The sequence below is a fragment of the Sinocyclocheilus rhinocerous genome, unplaced genomic scaffold, assembly GCF_001515625.1.
Source record: "Sinocyclocheilus rhinocerous isolate Xijiao unplaced genomic scaffold, SAMN03320098_v1.1 scaffold99, whole genome shotgun sequence".
NCBI classification, from domain to species: domain Eukaryota; kingdom Metazoa; phylum Chordata; class Actinopteri; order Cypriniformes; family Cyprinidae; genus Sinocyclocheilus; species Sinocyclocheilus rhinocerous.
In genome coordinates this window covers 1,030,941-1,049,987 of record NW_015670981.1, presented here as the reverse complement: position 1 = coordinate 1,049,987, position 19,047 = coordinate 1,030,941, and the positions used below count along the sequence as shown (strand labels likewise).

Sequence of the window (19,047 nt, the reverse complement as noted above, 5' to 3'; positions counted from 1 at the left end):
TTTTTTTTCAGTAGAGACATAAGCCTATATCTGTTTGTGGCTGCTGTGTGTCATATGACAAGCATGAGAGCCCCCCCCTTATTCGTGCCACCTCAAAAATGATGCCTCTGACACTACAATGCAAAATTATTTGTCAAATAAATGAAAGTTTTAGTTTAAATTGTTATAGATTACATCTAGATTGCAGCGATACATGACATGGTGAAAAATGACTGAATGAATAATAGGCTACTTAAAGTAGTTTAAGATGAATTTTAAAATTGTGCCCCCTAAAAGCACAAGTGGCCCCTGTCTGGCCCCCCCAGTTACTGTGGTCTAGAACCGCCCCTGGACTCGAGTCCCAATAAAATTTTGAAAAAACAAAACAAACAAACATAGTATTTGAGACTTAAAACAACAAAAGTCTACTTCTTTTCTCAGTTTACATAAAAGTTTCTGTTTAAATAAAAGTGTCTTCTTCGATCTCTTTCCTGTCAGAATGTGTGGCCATTTGCCTGTTTAAGGTTTAAAGACACTAATAATCAGAAAAAGTCTGGCACTCGATACGCATACAGCCTCTATGCATTATGCAACTATCTGTGACAACTTCTCCATAGAAAGATTCTAGAAATGCACAATCATTTAATGATGTTAAACGCAAGTACAGAGGCATAAAAGGATATGGTTTAGAGGAAAATAAAAACCTGGTTACCATAGTTACCTACTCTTTTATGGTGGGTAAAAAACTGAAAAATGTACTAATGAGCAGTCATTTACAACTGAAAAAAGTTCTAAAAGTTCAGAAAAGTTAGGTGAACAATCCCACCCTTGCCAACTTATATAATACATAATGAAAATATACTCTAACTGTAAGTGCATAGTATGAAGGATCTTTTTTTTTCTTTTAGATAAGTTTGACTTAATGGACAAATTCTATAAAAAGACTCTTAGACATAGATCAATTTGTCTGATCACTATAGTTTACAAGCATTTTTTACTGTACACATCAGCAATACGTATGACACTTTTATGCACTTAGTAGATGCTTTTATCCAATGTAACTTACATTGAATTAATGCATTCAGTGTACTGTATACATTTTATCAATAAGAAATAAAGGCATGTGCAACTCAAATATAGCTCTGACTGTTGGAATAACACTGGCGTGAAAAGGCATGGTTTCCCACAGGACACATTTTTTTAATACAGAAAAAATGGTGTTGGTGGTGCTTTTAGAACAATATTCAGCATATTATTTTGCCATGTAATGAAAAGAACTGAAAGCTTTCACTCAGAAACTGACAGGTGCTAATTGCCTCAAGGATTAACATACATTTATGCAAATTTCTGTCCTCATATTATCCTCCTGCACTGCAAAACTACAGTTTTTCCCAAGCCATGTACACTCACTGGGAATCGCTCGAAGCATGACGGAAAGACAAACAACAGCTGGCATGTAAATATATCTTGTTAAATAGAACCGTATCTCTTTCTTTGCTAACATCGCGCCATCTGCAATCACTACTGAGGCAGAACACGAGGGATTTTGGGTTTCAGCTCACGTCCCGCAATATCATCTTCTCCCTTCATCTCTCGATTTGCGGCACAACCAGCGCCCCCAGCTGCCCTCTAATCCAGCTTTAGCCCTTCCGCTGATCAGGTGCGTCACTCTTAACAACTTCATCAGCGCCGGCGGGGCACAATTGGTTGGATAAATGATAAGATTTCCACTCGATTTCTGCTCTGTCATATTCCACCTCTGTACCTGTGCTCTGTATCTGTCATGTTGCTTTAAAACCAACGCTGTGATAGCACTCATGTCGCTCGCCGTGTTTTGTCGCCGTTCTGCTTCGGACCTGCTTGCTGGACGATCACCATGTTTGCATATTAGATTTAGAGACAATAATGACTTACTAAGAAAAAGCAAACAGAGCAAGATCAGATATAATCTTACTGAAGCACCACTCACCTCCTCACAGCAATCTGAAGTCCTTTAGGATGGCTCCTTGGGCAGAGGCTTTAAAAAAAAGAGAAAGGAAATAGTGGTCAGTTATTTCATTAGATCTGTGTTATTATATAATTAAATTCTACTTAATAACATGAAAAATATTTCCTCTGAATTTACAGTCGTGCAAAAGATTTCAAATGGCGGAGAAGCTCCATATAAAAAGCATCATTCTATAACATAACCGTTTATTAAATAATTTGAAATAGATTCAACCATAAACTATAATTACATTTTGCACTTTTTTTTTTTTAATTGCTTGAATTTGTCAATAACCTGAAACAGCTTGTCTCCTTCATCTAGTATACCACTTTTACTATTACAGTTTTTTTTTCTCAAAAATGTTGTTTCTTTGGTTAAGCAACAGTGCAGTCATCATTCATTTATGCAACAATCATTTATGGAAAACACTAAACTAAAACTAAGAGACTCTGGAAAAATATTCCCAAGGTCAAAATTCAGAGTAAAGAGACTGTTCAAATGTGACATTTGTGATTTTCTCACCATTTTGAAAAAGGTATATGGTTAATTTAAACACATAATTTGTTCATTTTTAATTATAATTTTTTAATTAATTTATTATGCTATTGTGAGTGATCAATAGTATGTGTTTTGAGATTATAGGAAAGGCAGGTTTATTTCTATAGCACATTTCATACAGTGGTAATTTGAAGTGCTTTGAAGAAAAATGATTAAAAAATAGATTATTAAAGAAATATAAATATAACAAAGTAAGTAGTAGAAATTGGAAAAAAGAGAACAAATTGGTTCAAATGAAATAAGATTATACATTAAAATGAATATGAGGAAAAACAAAGTACAAAATAAATAAAAAGACAATTTGATTAAAAACCTATCATAAAATACAATAAAAACTAAAAAACAAGTTGTCCTTTATGATTAGCAGCAATGTCTTCAATGTTAATAAATGAATCAACATAATTAATAAATTTAGCTTTCTGAAGTTTTGTAAGTCAATAATATCAACATTTGAGTATGACCCACAAAAGACCTGCACACAAATAAATACTAGTTCCTACTGAAAAATATGGTTAAGTTAGTAGTGTGTCTGTTTTAGTTAGTCACTGCCCAGCACTGCGTGATTGTCTGCAACACTATCAACTCTGCTAACGTTGCTAATTCAGGTCCTCTGCTGTCTGGTTTATACTCTCAAAGCGCCTCAAAATAGCCAGCCCTGTATTCTGCACTTCACAGGGCTTTTTTGAAGTCTTTTCTCTCAGATCAAGTTGAAGAAACTTCCAACTTTCCACTTGCTCGTTCAATGTTTATAAAAACCTCTTAACCCCTCAAGACTTCAAATCCTTCATTGGCAAGCTCGTGGTTCTTGGATCCGCTACACTCATTGGCATGCAGAAAGGCTCTCTAGGCCACTCGTTGGCACCCGTGCTGATTGGCTCGTCACCGCGTCATTCACAATGGTGGTGACAGTGCCCGGGATTCTATGGGTAGAGCCGCTTTTTCCAGTGCCCGCCTGCCCGTATGCCTCTCCGCCCTGGAAGTCTGGCGCTATCTGTGAAACCCTTCACGCAGTGCATCTGATCTGTTGCACCTCTCCACAAACATGTCATCTAAATGCTAAGCACTCATGCTGCATTGTTAAATGAAAACAACAAGAACAGCGAAAGCAAACAAGACGATCCTGCAACTAGCTGCAAGCTTTTTGATATCATTTTTTCCAATTTCTCTTCTTCAAGATCCTAGACAAGATCTTCTTTCTCCTGGAGATGTGAGGGGAATTCTGAGAGTGTTATCACGTAAGCTCAGTATGCACTACTGTACATGGTTTTTACCACATTTTTGCATTCAGAGACAAACGTTGGGAATTATCTTTGATTGCTTGGTGTGACATGATCGGCAGTGGGTTAATTGCCTTGGCGATGAATCTCAGCCTCAGTTTGAGCCACAGTCCTCCAGTGTCTAATGAAGAAACTGGAGATGTGAGGGGAATTCTGAGAGTGTTATCACGTAAGCTCAGTATGCACTACTGTACATGGTTTTTACCACATTTTTGCATTCAGAGACAAACGTTGGGAATTATCTTTGATTGCTTGGTGTGACATGATCGGCAGTGGGTTAATTGCCTTGGCGATGAATCTCAGCCTCAGTTTGAGCCACAGTCCTCCAGTGTGTCTAATGAAGAACTAAGAAGTGCAGTTGCTAGAGTTAGCAAGTCCACATGATATGCAAGATAAATACATTGTTCATTAGGTTCCCTACGGGGCATTACGATCATACTAAAAAGATATGGCCTTTTTTAAATGTATTATTTTTAATGTATTTGTTTATAAAATAATACTTCTATAATTTATTGTTTCTTTTATGTATTTGTCAGTTAATTTAGTTTATTGTTCTGCGTTGGTTGTTTTTCCTCTTTATAATATTGTTCTGAAGCTTAAATAAATGATAAAGAAAGAAATTACATTGGTTTGTCCACAAAATCCCTTTTTCGGCCAGCCACATTAGACTGCCAACAAATGCTAATTTGGCTCTATGGCTGATACAATAGAGTGCAACAGTGCCTGTCCACTTTTTCAGCAGCCTTGAGAGGAAGCTGGAAGAAAGTATTTTTCCCATTAATTTTTCCCATTGAGTCTTCTTTTGAGATTTATAAGCGATGAACCAAACCAACCAGCTATGAGGTGAAATCACAACATTACAAATTTTGATTTGAAACAAAAAAATATTTGTAAAGATTGAGAACTTAATGGTTTAATGAGGGAAAGAACTACAAACCCATGCAGCATTGTGAATGACAATCAGATGAAAAACAATGGATAAATACAAAACTATTGATTTAAAGATGATTATGTATACAGAACCAATATATGTCTATTGCAAAATATGCATACAAATATTAAAGTCATTCGAGAGTGTAAGGAAAGTGACTCTATTGCTGTGTTCAAAATCGAATATTTCCCTACAATATAGTATGCAATAAATAGTATGCTAAAAGAGTAGTATGCGGTTCTTTTGGCTCCACTTGTTGGTCCTGATTCTCTGATTGGTGGAGTTTCTTTGCAGAATCATGGGTAATGTAGTTTTTCACCTGGAATTCCACTGCTGAAAATGATTATTTAAAAAAAATTAAGTTTAAATGATGCAAGCTGACGCTTTTTACAAAAGCATATTCCATCTATTAACAACCTCGTAGTTCAAAGTAGGTCTGTCTTCAAAGGTTTATAAATGATCTTTCACAATCAATTCCACTATGGAGAAAATAAATGGAATTTTTACTTATGAAACAACTGTTGCACTCTCTTGATGATGTAAAATGCCTTGTCAGTGCTGTCAGTTGTGAACATAATCTGATCTCACTGGCGTCATATCGTACTATCTGACAATTAATGCGACAAACATCAAGTACAGAAAACAAAATCACACCGTGTTATGCATACTGGTGTAGGGATGGCTTGCTTCTAACTGAAAAATCACTAAGAGAAGCAACCATGACCGCACCGACCCGCTTCTCACGATTGAGTTTCTTTAGTGCTTTATGCCCGACTTGATATCGATTTGGTGACACCAACTCTGAGGCAAACCTGCTGAGGCAGTCATTGTAGGAGGCACTATTAACTGTTCATGCTAATTAATGGGCTAAAAAGGTGAAAGCGGTCTCCTGTGGTAAAGTAGGAAGGAGGCAGAACGAGAGTGAGTGAGAGAGCGAGGAAGAGGGACGTGGAATGAAGGAGCCATTTCTGTGTTTGTCTGCAAACAATCGGCTGAAACAGCTCCTCTGTTAGCACGTTACCACAGGGGATTGTGTGCCGCCACAGTACTGTGAATGTCGTAGGGCATTAATCTGCAAGAGGAAGATGAAGAGTATGTAAACTTGCCTGCTAGCAGAGAGGCCCAGATTACAAATGTGTACTTTGCTAATTGAACAGATTAGCTATCATTAGCGCAAATGATGCTACTGCTCCAGGTGTTAGCGTCACAGGAGGAAAAAAGTTCTTAACAGAAACAATATTATTAACAGCAACACTATTTACCCTCTGAAAGAGTAAATACAAGCTCTGTCATCTTTTACAAACTGCCCCATACCATCCTCATGAAAAAAAAATACTCTGTACACACTAGCGATGGAACAAGTTAACTGACATGACAAGGCCTGTTTCACACATTCTGTTGTGCATATTCCTTTCGGACCCCATAATAAGAGGCTACAGCCAGTTTAAATTAATATTATTAAATTAAAACTTTTATTGTTAAATTAATGTTTTATTAAGCAGCAAATCAGTATATTGGAATGATTTCTAAAGGATCATGTGACACTGATGACACTATTTTTGTTCATACAATGAATGTCAACAGGGTCCAAACAACACCTCACTGACTTTCAAAAACATTTTTCAATATATATTTCTACATGTCGTGCAGGTCTGAAATTACATGTAGGTGAGTAAATGATGACAGAATTTCCATTTTAGGTTGAATTAGCACTTTAAAAAAAAATTATAAAATTGCATAAAGATCCGATTAGCATTGTATAATGTAAAATGTTAATGTGGTTGATGCATAAGGTTCAATTTGTACGATTAGATAATTCATTAGGTGCATGAACTAACAATGAGCAGCATTTTAATTTCATTCACTGTCTTTATTAATCTAGGAGTTAATGTTAATTCACAGATATACTATTGTGCATGCACTGTTTATTAATGCAGTTTGCCACGTGAAAGCACAATGTTCTACTGCTCCTCAGACATATGCTGTGTGAAACAGGTCTAAGGAAGGCATTTGGAAGAGTGTGGCCGTTCAACCTCATGCCGTTTAGGCAGGGATTAGTGATTTTGTAACCGTGGGAGACGTGCATTAACACACTCAAGTTAGTCTTCATTTCCACGATAACAGCAGGCACGGCTACGAATTAAAAGCAATATGCACCCTTTTTGCGGGAGGTGGCGAGGGCCAATCCTCCGACTGGCCTCCGACAGGCTGGATTTTGAATTTAAGGATTGATTAATCTCCTCCAGTGGCTGCGAGAGGAGCAATTAAAGCAATTATAAATCACTGGCAAACTGCAGGGACCAACCTGATAGCGTATATTGATGGAGTAGCCTTTGAAAATGACTGCTAAATGCAAGTCAGTGAATAGTTAGCAGACATTTCTCAGGCTTTATCAAGCATCTCAATGAAATTAATTTCAAAAAGAAGCAGATTCCCTGGTGCGATATGCGCTTTTCAAGCCGCCTGTGGGAGTCCAGGTCACAATGGAGTGAGAATGATTCTCTGGCTTTCCTGTGTTTATTTCTTTTGTTCTCTGCTCGATGAAGGGCTCAAACAACAAAGACAGATAATAGAATGTATAAAGAAATTAATACATTAACAGATTCATATACATGTATGAACTATAAAGAAGCTTTTTTTTTTTTGCATACGTTCATCTCTTGGTATTCGAATTCTTTGAAATATCAGTCTCAATCACTACAAATGCATTATTGAAAGCACCTCTTCTGGAAGATGTTTCAAATAAAATTTTCATCCTGTTGGTTATCCTGCAGCTCAAACAACAAAGACAGATAATAGAATGTATAAAGAAATTAATACATTAACAGATTCATATACATGTATGAACTATAAAGAAGCTTTTTTTTTTGCATACGTTCATCTCTTGGTATTCGAATTCTTTGAAATATCACAGTCTCAATCACTACAAATGCATTATTGGAAGCACCTCTTCTGGAAGATGTTTCAAATCAATTTTTCATCCTGTTGGTTATCCTGCAGTAGAATAGAGTAGTCTCTACTCACGGTATGCTAATATGTCTTCCAAAAAAATCCAAAACGGTAGCGGGGGCCTCAAAGAAGAAGGACAATATGAGACATCCTCTGATCACGGCCTGATAGACCCGCAGCAAACATCTCCAAATATTCCTCAGAGAAACGTGAAGCACTGCATGTGGGATGCAAAAACGATAGTTCAAAGAAACCCTGGCAATCCTTCAGATTAGGGCTGCACGATAAATCGCATGTGATATTTAACGCGCATCTTATGAGTAAAGCCGGTTCTGTAATCAGCGGTAAATCTCCATCACGTGCGTGCTTTCACATTGAGCAGCATTAACTACACAGAGCCGTTGTTCACTGACGAGCTGCGCAAAAAATCGCGCGAATATGAACGTGGTGTTGCGCAGCTCGTCAGTGAACAACGGCTCTGTGTAGTTAATGCTGCTCAATGTGAAAGCACGCACGTGATGGAGATTTACCGCTGATTACAGAACCGGCTTTCTGACAAGATGCACGTTAAATATCGCATGCGATTTATCGTGCAGCCCTACTTCAGATGGAAAATGGCCTAAACGTGGTCTAAGTGACGGGGCGGCTGGCTGAGAGGGGTTTCTAATGGGAAAGAGAGGAGGCCAAAAACATAAAAGAATAATTTCAAGAGGGAGAGGGGGCGGAGGAGGAGAGCTATATGAAATCAAGAAACGATGCATGCTAAGAAAACTCAAAGAACAGAACGTGTGTTTAATTCACTCAAACCTTCTGTCGACCAGCTAAACGAACAGAAATGGGACATTTAGATGTGCGCTCATTCTCTTTGCTCGGAAATAAACGAACACATTTCGATATTGATTAGAAGCAGCTTTGATAAGGCAATTACTCGTAACGATCTCTTGAGCAACAAATACATAATTTAAACGCATGGATGTGTTTCAGGGCTTTTCAATCAAACCTGTGTTTTGACATTGCAGATATATGGTTTTTGTCCTGATATATAAAATTTGTATAACTTATTTGACTTAATGAGTAACTTGACAAGAATTTAAATATCTGTAGAAATTGACAATGAAAATAGTTAGGGCTAATATGTGACATTCAAAGCATTTTATCAATAACAATCAAAATACATTGCATTACCAACACTGCCAGATTTTCCATGTGTTGTATATAAACAAGTGAAACAAATCTGCCAATGCAGTAAGATAAAGTTATATTAAAAATACAAACAAGTCTAAATATCCTTATGCAGTGTTGCTTCCCAAGTATCCTGTTTTAGGCATTTATTAAAGCGACAGTTCACAGAAATTTTTTAATTCTGTCAAAATTACTCACCCGTGTCATTCTAAATCTGTATGACTTACTTTCTTCTGTGGAGCACAAAAAAAGATATTTTGAGAAATTTCTCAGTGATGAGAATTGGAAATCAATGGTAACCAAAAGCGGTTACAAACATTCTTCAAAATGTCTTCTTTTTTGTTCCACAGAAGAAAATATGTACTACAGGTTTGGAACAACATGAGGGAACTATTGCTTTATTTTTCCTGGGAAACTAGACAAAAACATCTTACTGTATTTAGAAGGTTCATGTTTCAAACGTCTTACTATAAACATTTGTGAATTTCTATTTTAGTAACTCGGAAGAGAGACGATTCAAATAGCAACTGAACTTTTCTTAATGCTTACTTCAAAACCCTGCATAAAACGACTTCTTTTTTTCCCCAATCATACAATGGATTCTCTTTATAAAATGAGGTAGAAAATATAGCTTTCTATATGATGCTAAAGGCTAAAGCATTTCTAATTTAAAACACCCTTTGTTCTTGTAAAAATGCCTGAGACTGCATAAAGAACACCAACAATCGTCATCATTTTAAGACTTAAGAAGATTTAATTCCCAAGAATTGTACAGCTACATCATCTCAAGCAAGTACAGCAATGCTTAAAAAAAAAAAAATGAAAAGAAAAATTATGGCCTCTCATCAGTTTTGTTTGTAAAACTCTTTTTTGTGACTTTCTGAAGTGCTGTTTGAGGTTTGCTGACAAAGAATCATGAGTAATAAGCTTTTCATTGATGTATGGTTTGTTATGATAGGACAATATTTGGTCGAGATACAACTATTTGAAAATCTGGAATCTGAGGGTGCAAAAAAATCTAAATACTAAAAAAATCGCCTTTAAAGTTGTCCAACTGAAGTTCTTAGCAATGCATATTACTAATCAAAAATTAAGTTTTGAAATATCTACGGTAGGAAATTTACAAAATACCTTCATGGAACATGATCTTTACTTAATATCCTAATGATTTTTGACATAAAAGAAAAATCGATAATTTTGACCCATACATTGTTTTTTGGCTATTGCTAAAAATATACCCAAGCGACTCAAGACTTGTTTTGTGGTCCAGGGTCACATATAATTATATCATAAGAATCAAATAAAACTGGCTTTAGAAAATAAAATCTAGGCTTTACAAAATCACAGCCTGCAATATCAGATAACAAGTTAGATAGATTTCCAAGCATCACTCCGCTGAGAGTAAGGGTGTTTTCTTTTTTGCTAACACCTTGCCTCTTCAATTACAAAAAACATCCCATGCTAGCACTCAACTAATGTATTTCTCTCAATTATGAATAAAGGCACACACCGCTGTGTCACACAGGCCCCTTTGAGGACCCACGGAGCTGAATTTGGATGCTCCCCTCCCCACGGATGAGGCGAAGCAGAATCAAATCAGGCGACCCGCTGTGCCACGCGCTCCGCTCAATAAATGTATTCAATAAAAAGAAGAGGGGAGAGGTTGAAAAGGGTACAGATTCTCAAAGGATTGCCAATTCTCCAGTGTGTCAGATATTTAGTGGCCTCTAACAGTGCAGGCGTGAGCAAATGGAGGCGGACGTGAGCGGAAAGCGAGCAGGCGGAGCGGGGGAGACGGCTTGTGGATGAGACGCCGTGTTTGCTCTGACCCTGTCGTGGCAGATCTCACCGAGACGGCCCCTTCCCTAAATACAACGGCTGGCTGAAAACAATCGCCTCATTCCTCCACACCGCTCCGTCGCTCTTTCCCTCCCTCTGTACATCTCATTCATCCTTTCTCTCAGTAATGATGACTGTGCAGTGACAGAGCAATGCTATTACCCAGAAGAAACCGAGGGGAGGCAGAGATTAAGACAGAGAAAGACACGTCGTCAAAAAGGAAAAATCAGACACAGGTTTACATTTGGAGGGGAATTCAGTTTCTTTTTGGTGTTTGACTAAAATATACTGTATTTGTTTTAATATAATTGTATAGCTTATAATAATACAAATTGCTTCAAAGCAGCATGACAGAAACTAGAAAAATAAAGAAGATAAAAGGACAGGAAAATAATGCCTCTGAGAACAAGCCCTAAGGCAACAGCAGCAAGGAAAAACTCCCTCGAATGAGCAGCTGAAAAACTGCAATGTGAAATTATCTGGATTTTGCAGATATGATCATTTTAAGAAACCATGTGATTCTTTACTTATCCAGGGTTGTGCTACATTGAAAACTGAACTGGGAATGTCTTTGAAATTCCAGTACAATTATTGAATTTGAATTTAATTTAAATTGAGGAACCAAACAGAATGCAGAATCGCAATTAAAATCGAAACTTAAGTAGATTAAAATGAACTGAAATTGAAAGAAATTCATAACATGTTGGATTAAAAAAGCATTGTTTGAAGTAAAAGTTAAAAAAAAGCCTTAAGTTTGAAGGTTTAAAGTAGGGATCGGCGTATCGATCCTGAAGTATCAATATACCAATACTGATGTGAGTATCGAAAGTATCGATACTCAAATAAAAAATATCGATACTAAGATGTGTTTTTTTTTTTTTACCAGTGATTTTATTTAACAAAAAAATAAGGCGTACAATATGTATTGAATTGGACGAACAACCTGTGTTAGCGAATAATTGTGTAGGATAGAACTAGTTTCCTGCTCATCTGAACACATGCAAATGCTGCAAGACAGAACCAATCAATCACAGAGAGCGTTCACTCACATCTGACAGTGCATTCAAACAGAGCTGCGTTTCCCAAAAGTATCATAAGAAACCACTGATGTTTTTGAGAACGGCAGAACAATGCTTATCAGAGGACAGAAAAAAAAAAGTGATTTCACAATAAACAAATTGAAATTGTAGCCTACAGTTTGTGCAATTACATTTATTTAAACTGAACGCTAAAAGTTCATATTGATCATGTTAATATAAATCATAGCTGTCAGAATAAAAAGGTTGCATTTTATGCATGCAACAGCCTGTCACTGGCAGTCCCTTCTGAAAATGAACCATGGTGGTTTTACTAAAGTGACATAGTTCAACTATAGTATTTGTAGATTTCCATGGTTACCACTACAGTAAACATATTTTAACTACGTGTCAACAAAAATATAACCTAGTAAGTTGCAGTTAAGGCGTATTGAATGTTAAAATGCATTTCAAATATAAAGTTAAGTGGGTATCATTATCCATTTTACTCTTAGTAATTTAATAATTTAATAAATTTCATAATTTAAAAGTTCAGTTTAGAAGTATTGTATCGGTATCAATATCGACAATACTGGCCTTTAAAAGTATCGGTATCGTATCAAAAAACGAATAAGTGTATCGCCCATCCCTAGTTTAAAGGCCTTACAGACAGACAGAATGTAGAACCAGACAGAAGGATAGATAGAACAATAAAATAATAGAATGATAAGATAGATAAATGAAGTACCACCTATATTTTTTTTTATTTACTGTAGTTTATATATTTAATATTTAATTAATGAATACATGTATTTTTAATTTAATAATTTTAAACATATTAAATAATATTTGATGCATTTAATAAATTAGTTGTTTATTACTTTCTTAGAATTTCTTTGAATTGCAATTATTGTAAAATTTAACTTCCTTTTTTAAATGTCACTTCCTGTGGTGTCAATTCAAATCAGAATTGAAATAGCTATTTGGCTTTTTGTCAGAAAATTGATGTCAGAGGAAAAGGAAATTATTCAGATTAAAGACTACCATGAAAAACTGTTTTGTTCTTTTTGTAATAAAATGCATTATTTACAATAAGACTAGGAACATCCATCATTAATCTGAAGTATGAAAATTCTGTCATGATTTACTCATGTCATTCCAAACCTGCATGACATACATCCTTCTATGAAACACAAAAGAATATATTTTGAGAAATGTGTTTTTCCTCACTCCATTCTATTGAAGTCAGTGGTCATTTAGTGGTTATCTTCTTCTAGAGGGTGAGTAATTTAAATTTTTTGGGTGAACTATCCCTTTAATAAAGTAAACAGGTTTAATTTTAATTGCATTTTATCTTTAACCAAATCCACACTCATGCAGAGAAGCTAAATAAAAGCTGACAGAGAAAACCACATGTTGAGAAAACATCCGTTAAGGCCCTCTAATGAGTCTTCCTTGGGAACTTCCTGGTTCCTGCAAGAGCATTATGTTTTCACAGGCACTATAAATGACATGACAGCATGACACAGTGGTTTGTAACCGGACAGTGTTCACAAGCCGCCCACCCACTTTCAAGCCCTTCTCCCCAGCTTCGCTAAGCATTCGCACTCTCGTTCTCTGTTTCCTATTCATACTCATCTCTGTGAATATCTCCACAGCGCATGACATGCCAAAGCAGTGGGCTCTCGAGACTATGGCAAATTTGAACCTTTCAGCAGTTCACTAGTGAAGACAAATGGCCAGCGTGTTTAGGGGCCCCCGTGAGTGATCTGTAATAATGCCTGGCAGGGATTCAGCTTTCTGCATATGCTAACTCCATTAGTGGGCCAGAACCTGGCTCTGTCTGAATCCCCTGCACGCTGGAAGGGCTGAATATAGGGAAGTTGCAGGTGCAAAGCATGTGAACGCACATTTAAAAGACAAACACACACCAATTGCACACATTTTCTGGACTCAAGCCTATGAAACACTGCACTCTGTGCTTTCTGGTATCTGTTGCTGTTGTTTCCCTACTCCATGATATATTTGCTATTATTCAGTCATCATGGCATGAATACAGCAATTCTGTTACACAATCGCAATGCAGCGTTGTTACAAATTGTCCCACTGCAATCTGTGACATACACGCAGAATGTATGACATACACGCAGAATGACAGCAATTCAAAATTAGCAGTGTATTCTGACAAAAAAAAAACGTTTTGCCAACAACATGTACAGTATATATTGATATTTCATTTCTTTTTGGAAAGCTCTTAAAACGATGAAATAGACTTGTATTTTAGCCGCGCAGCTGCCATTGAGATGAATGGCAATGTTAATGGATAGCTTTCTCCAGATATTGCAAGCAACCAATTTCCTACATAGCTTTGCTAGTTTCATTTTTCTCAAACCACTGCGTGGTCTTTTTCTCACATAATAAAAGAATAAAACTCAAGTCAATATTTCATGTCCCCTTACTTATTTAATTGGTAAGCAGGCATGTAATAAATGAAATAATCTACAGTCAGCTGGTCTTGAGCACAAAATAAAACCCTTTAGGGTGATACAAGACCCCTTGACAGGGTCCTGAGCACACTATTGAAGATTGTTTTGTGTATTTTGGGTCAATCTATTGTACACTTGATTATAGCAAATCTGTGCATCTCATTTGCCATCATCAACCATGTAAGGCCTGATATATCAAAAAGTTTGCATATGTGTTTTATGTTTTGTATCACATTTTGTACATCAAGCCTTTATGGCTCATATAATATGATATGATAGAAAACACCCCAGCTTTATTCAGAGGCACAAACTGAGCAAAAATATGAAATTTGTGATGTTGCTGATATTTATATGGCCAAAAATTAGATTAAAGATTCAATTCTGACAGCTTATAATGTAAATCAATGAGATTTTATAACAGTATAGCAGAATACTTACATAAAATGCATATAAAGATTCTGTATTACTATTAGTATTATCTTAGTAAGATGATTTTAAAAGCTTAGTTTAATGATCAAAACTCTGTATTGTGTTTTTTTTGTCCTGTAAAACATATAAGGCAATACAATACAATTATTATTGATAAAAAAGCCAGATGAAAGCCTCAATAGCCTGATGTATCATATTTGATACTCACATTTTAACATAATTTTTCTAAAAATGATGTATGGATAATAAAGTAAACCTAAGTTGCTTCAGTCCAGTAACTGTTCATCTTGAAATATTACTAACAAAATAAAGGTTATTGTAAAAATCATTACAGACTTCACTGCAAAAAAGATGTGTACAATGCACTAGTATAATTTTTAGAATGATACTTAACAGACCTTTTACCTGCTAGAAGAGTACAAACTATCAATCAGATGACAGATGACATATACAGTAGTAGATTATGTACAACAGGTTTACAGCTAAGTTTTGATCCTGTTGATAATTTAGTAGCCTTATTAATTCACATATCAAATATGATACTATAGGCTGTATAGGGTTAAAGCGTGAACATGTCAGCATTCCACTGACTGCCCTGCTTTCTAGATCACCATCAGCCATTGAAAAACCCATATAGGTCAGCAACTGCAACTAAATTGCCTCTTTCACGGTTTTGTTAGGAAGTACAACCTTCTTTATTCCACATCCACTGATTTATGAACCATCTCCTTCACTTGGTAATCATACAATCTAACTAATTTCCTGCTAGACCTCACAATAACAGCCATAACACTTTTCATAAGCATATCTATATCGTTCCTAAGAATAGCTGTCACAAATCTGCCGAAAACTGCCTCTGCTGACACTGTAACACGGTAGCATTCAGTCCACCGTGAAAAGAGGCATTTTGAAAGGATACACATGCTCCCTCTCTCTCTCTCTCTCTCACACACACACACACACACACACACACACACACACACTAAATGCAATCACACTCTAAATGCAATCACACACAAATGGACACTTATCCATAATCACACACAGAAGTAAACATCTGTCCACACACACACACAGACACATTTCAACTCCATACACACACATATAAGTAAACAACTCCCATGCAAACTCCTCTCCGCTGTCAGACTAGATTATATGGTGCAGGAAACAGGGGCATGAAATCTGCGGCAGCTGCCCCAGGCTGAGAGACACAAGGCTGCGGACACAGACACACACACAGATTAGACACACACACACACACATGCCTATACAACCACATAAACACACTAACCAATGCACAAGTGCTAGTGAGCAGACAGAAAGGCATGGATGGTAAGAAAGAGGGAGGGACAAATTCCATTGGAAAGTGAGCATCTCTACGGACGACTCATTTCCAAGGGCAGAGCACTTCAAGTAAGACTTATAAGTGGATATTGAAAAACAATACATGGCATACGTCACTGCCACTGTATTATGAACAGGATTGTTACCTTGATAACATAGCAGCAAAAATGATACTTGTAGTTGTTAAGATTGCTACAGCAAATCAAACTTTTGTGTAAAATATTTCCACTTCAAGTGGTGCTTGATAAAAAACATGAACTTATAAAAATATGTACAGAAAAGACACACATAAGAAAGAATATTTCCCATATAAGCCTTGAGTGCATGAGGATGAGTCTAAATCCCAGGTAAAATAAGGTTAATATACGGGTCCTCCATCAATAATATTGCTTCTCTAGTGAAAAAGTCATCTTGTCTGAATCAGGAGAGAAATATGGACAGATCAAGCACCATTTACAAGCGAAAACAGTCCAAAACAGTTCTGAAGAATGTTGGTGGATTTTGATGTGAGAGGACAACAGGGGTTGGATTTTTTCACTGGAGGAAGAGTTATTATGAATTATGGACTCGTATTTTTGCCAGAAGTGACAGTTTAAACTGTCTTTGATGGATTTGTTTTTTACAAACATGCAGCTTTTCGCTTCTCGAGATGTTAACCCTCAAAGACAGAGACATCGAATCGAGATCGAGGTATCGCATGTGTCTCATTTGGACATTCGGAGGCTCCGTAGTAAACGTAGTGACGTCATCACATTTTGATCAGCATTAATTCGTCAAAAGAAATCTATGCATTTTGTTCCTCTGAGCAAAACAGGGACAATTGTTGACGCTTAGTCCCACCCCCGTGCCCAGATTGGTTCAAACTGTCATCTATTCAACCAATTAGTGTTAATTTTGTCAGCCATTTTAATTTTAGTCTTAGTCCCGGGCTAAAATGTCCTTGTTAGTTTTGATCATATTTAGTCAACCTTATCCTATTTAGTTTTAGTCAAGTTTTAGTCGACTAAAAGTCTCAACATTTTAGTCTAGTTTTAGTCCAAGAAAATCTAAAGTATTTTAGTCTAGTTTTAGTCGAAGAAAACCTGAAGTATTTTAGTCATACATATTTAGTCAATTGACATTTTAGCAATAAGATTATTATTAATTAACCGTACAGCAGTATTAATTTTGGCAGCCATTTTGAATTTAGTCTTAGTCTTACTCAAATGTACATTTTAGTTATCATATTTAGACAAACTTGTCCTGTTTTTGTTTATTCAATGAAATGTATGAGCATTTTAGTCAGGTCTTTTAGTCAATTAAATATTAGTCGCATTTTCGTCATTCTCTATATAATGGTTAAACTGAAAAAATATTTTTTTTCTCAAAATTATAATCGTAATTATTGTTGTCATTTGATACATTTACTTTTGCATTTCAGGTATTGCACTTTCTCCAGTAAGCACAAATCAATAGAATGTGGACACATACATGGTGTATTTTACCTCATCTAGTGTACTGATTTATTATAATATAATACCAAAGACTTATGCAATCTCTCTGTCTACATTATGAAAATGAAATTCCTAGTAATTCCACTTATTCCATAATTGCAATAGTTTATTTCTCTATTAAAACAACAGCGATTGAGTAAGTGCATGGGCGTCGGAACCATTGAATGAGGGTGGGACAGGACCCACCCACTTTTGAAGACCAATGATATTGGACCCACCCACTTTTACCGTCTCTAATTCAGCGAATATGTGTACTTTTCAGAGCGCCGTCAGTCAAATCCATTCCACATGACTAATGCCCTAATAAATTAAACGCCAGCTAGCTACAGCCTTGAATTCCACGCTGCTGCTTCCTCAAATCCATTCCACTCGGCTCATTCAGAGTCCATATAAATTAAACTCCATTCCGTGTTTTCACTACTCGCGCCTGCTGCACTCCTGCGACACAGCAAAACAAACAAAGCATCAGCATCTGCTGCTCAGATACACCTAACCCTACCTGATACTTTATTTCAACTTTTCGATTTTATTTTTATTGAAAAAAAAAGGCCTTTCTGATGTGATATGAGATGTTAAAAGGGAGAAGAACGATTTCGGCAAAAAGGCGGACGCGAACTCGGGTCGCTTGCATCAAAAATACTACGCAACCCACGTTACCACTTACACCACTGGAAACGTTGCTCAGCAGCCGTCTTTTGGCATATACTCCAGTAAATTTTTTCTGGGGGAGGACCCACCTACATTTATTTTGCTTCCGACGCCCATGAGTAAGTGTATTTATTCAGCGATCACAATCGCAAACAATATAGTGAGATCCCATGACAGAACACTGACCGGCTGAATGACGCTTTCATTTAGATCGCTAAACTCCAGCTTGTTTGTTTTCAGATCATCTGCGGCGGCGCTTCCGCAATGAGGCAAACTAAACTTAAAATAAGCAAACACACCGGGCAGAAAATGTATGAATTTAACAGCGAAGCTCTGATTCGGGGATTTGAACTCTTGATATCTGGCAACCGCACTCATGAAAGCTCGCGTAGTAGAGGCGTGTAGAGCAGTCTGCAATAACATTTTGTCTCCTTTTTTGACGAAAATAAAAAGAGATTTTTGGTAAAGTTTTTATCTTTTTTAATATATTTTAGTCTCGTCTAATTTCGTCAACGAAATTGCATGTTGATATAGTCTTAGTTATCGTTTATTGACCTTATTGTCGTCTCATCTTTGTCTCGTCTTAGTCATGGGGAAAAAAGCTCGTCAACGAACATTTTTCGTCATAGTCTTCGTTAACAAAATCAACACTACAACCAATAAACATAGGTTTTGGTATTTTGAGCCACCAAATAGCATGCTTCTTTGGAAATTTGAACAAATGCAAAGAGAAAGTGTGTCTTGTATGCATAAAAAAAAAAAACCTAAACATTTGCATGAGAGTACTCTCTTACAAAACACTGTTTCCATTTATATGGAGTCAATATAATGCCACATATATATGCAAAATAATAAAAGTTTTGCAAAAGAAAATAAAGTTTTGCAAAAGAAAATAAAGTTTTGCAAACGAAAATAAAGTTTTGCAAACG

General features: G+C 36.4%; 1 protein-coding gene across 1 annotated transcript in view; it reads right to left on the bottom strand.

Annotated features, from left to right (window-relative positions):
- LOC107734532 (protein FAM19A5-like) overlaps positions 1 to 19,047 on the bottom strand; it is a 61,385-nt gene that overhangs the window by 3,646 nt on the left and 38,692 nt on the right. The window contains exon 4 of the mRNA XM_016546515.1: positions 1,949 to 1,996. Within this exon, the coding sequence (XP_016402001.1) occupies positions 1,973 to 1,996 (24 nt within the window). The 3' untranslated portion in view covers positions 1,949 to 1,972. The remainder of the gene's footprint in view (positions 1 to 1,948; positions 1,997 to 19,047) is intronic.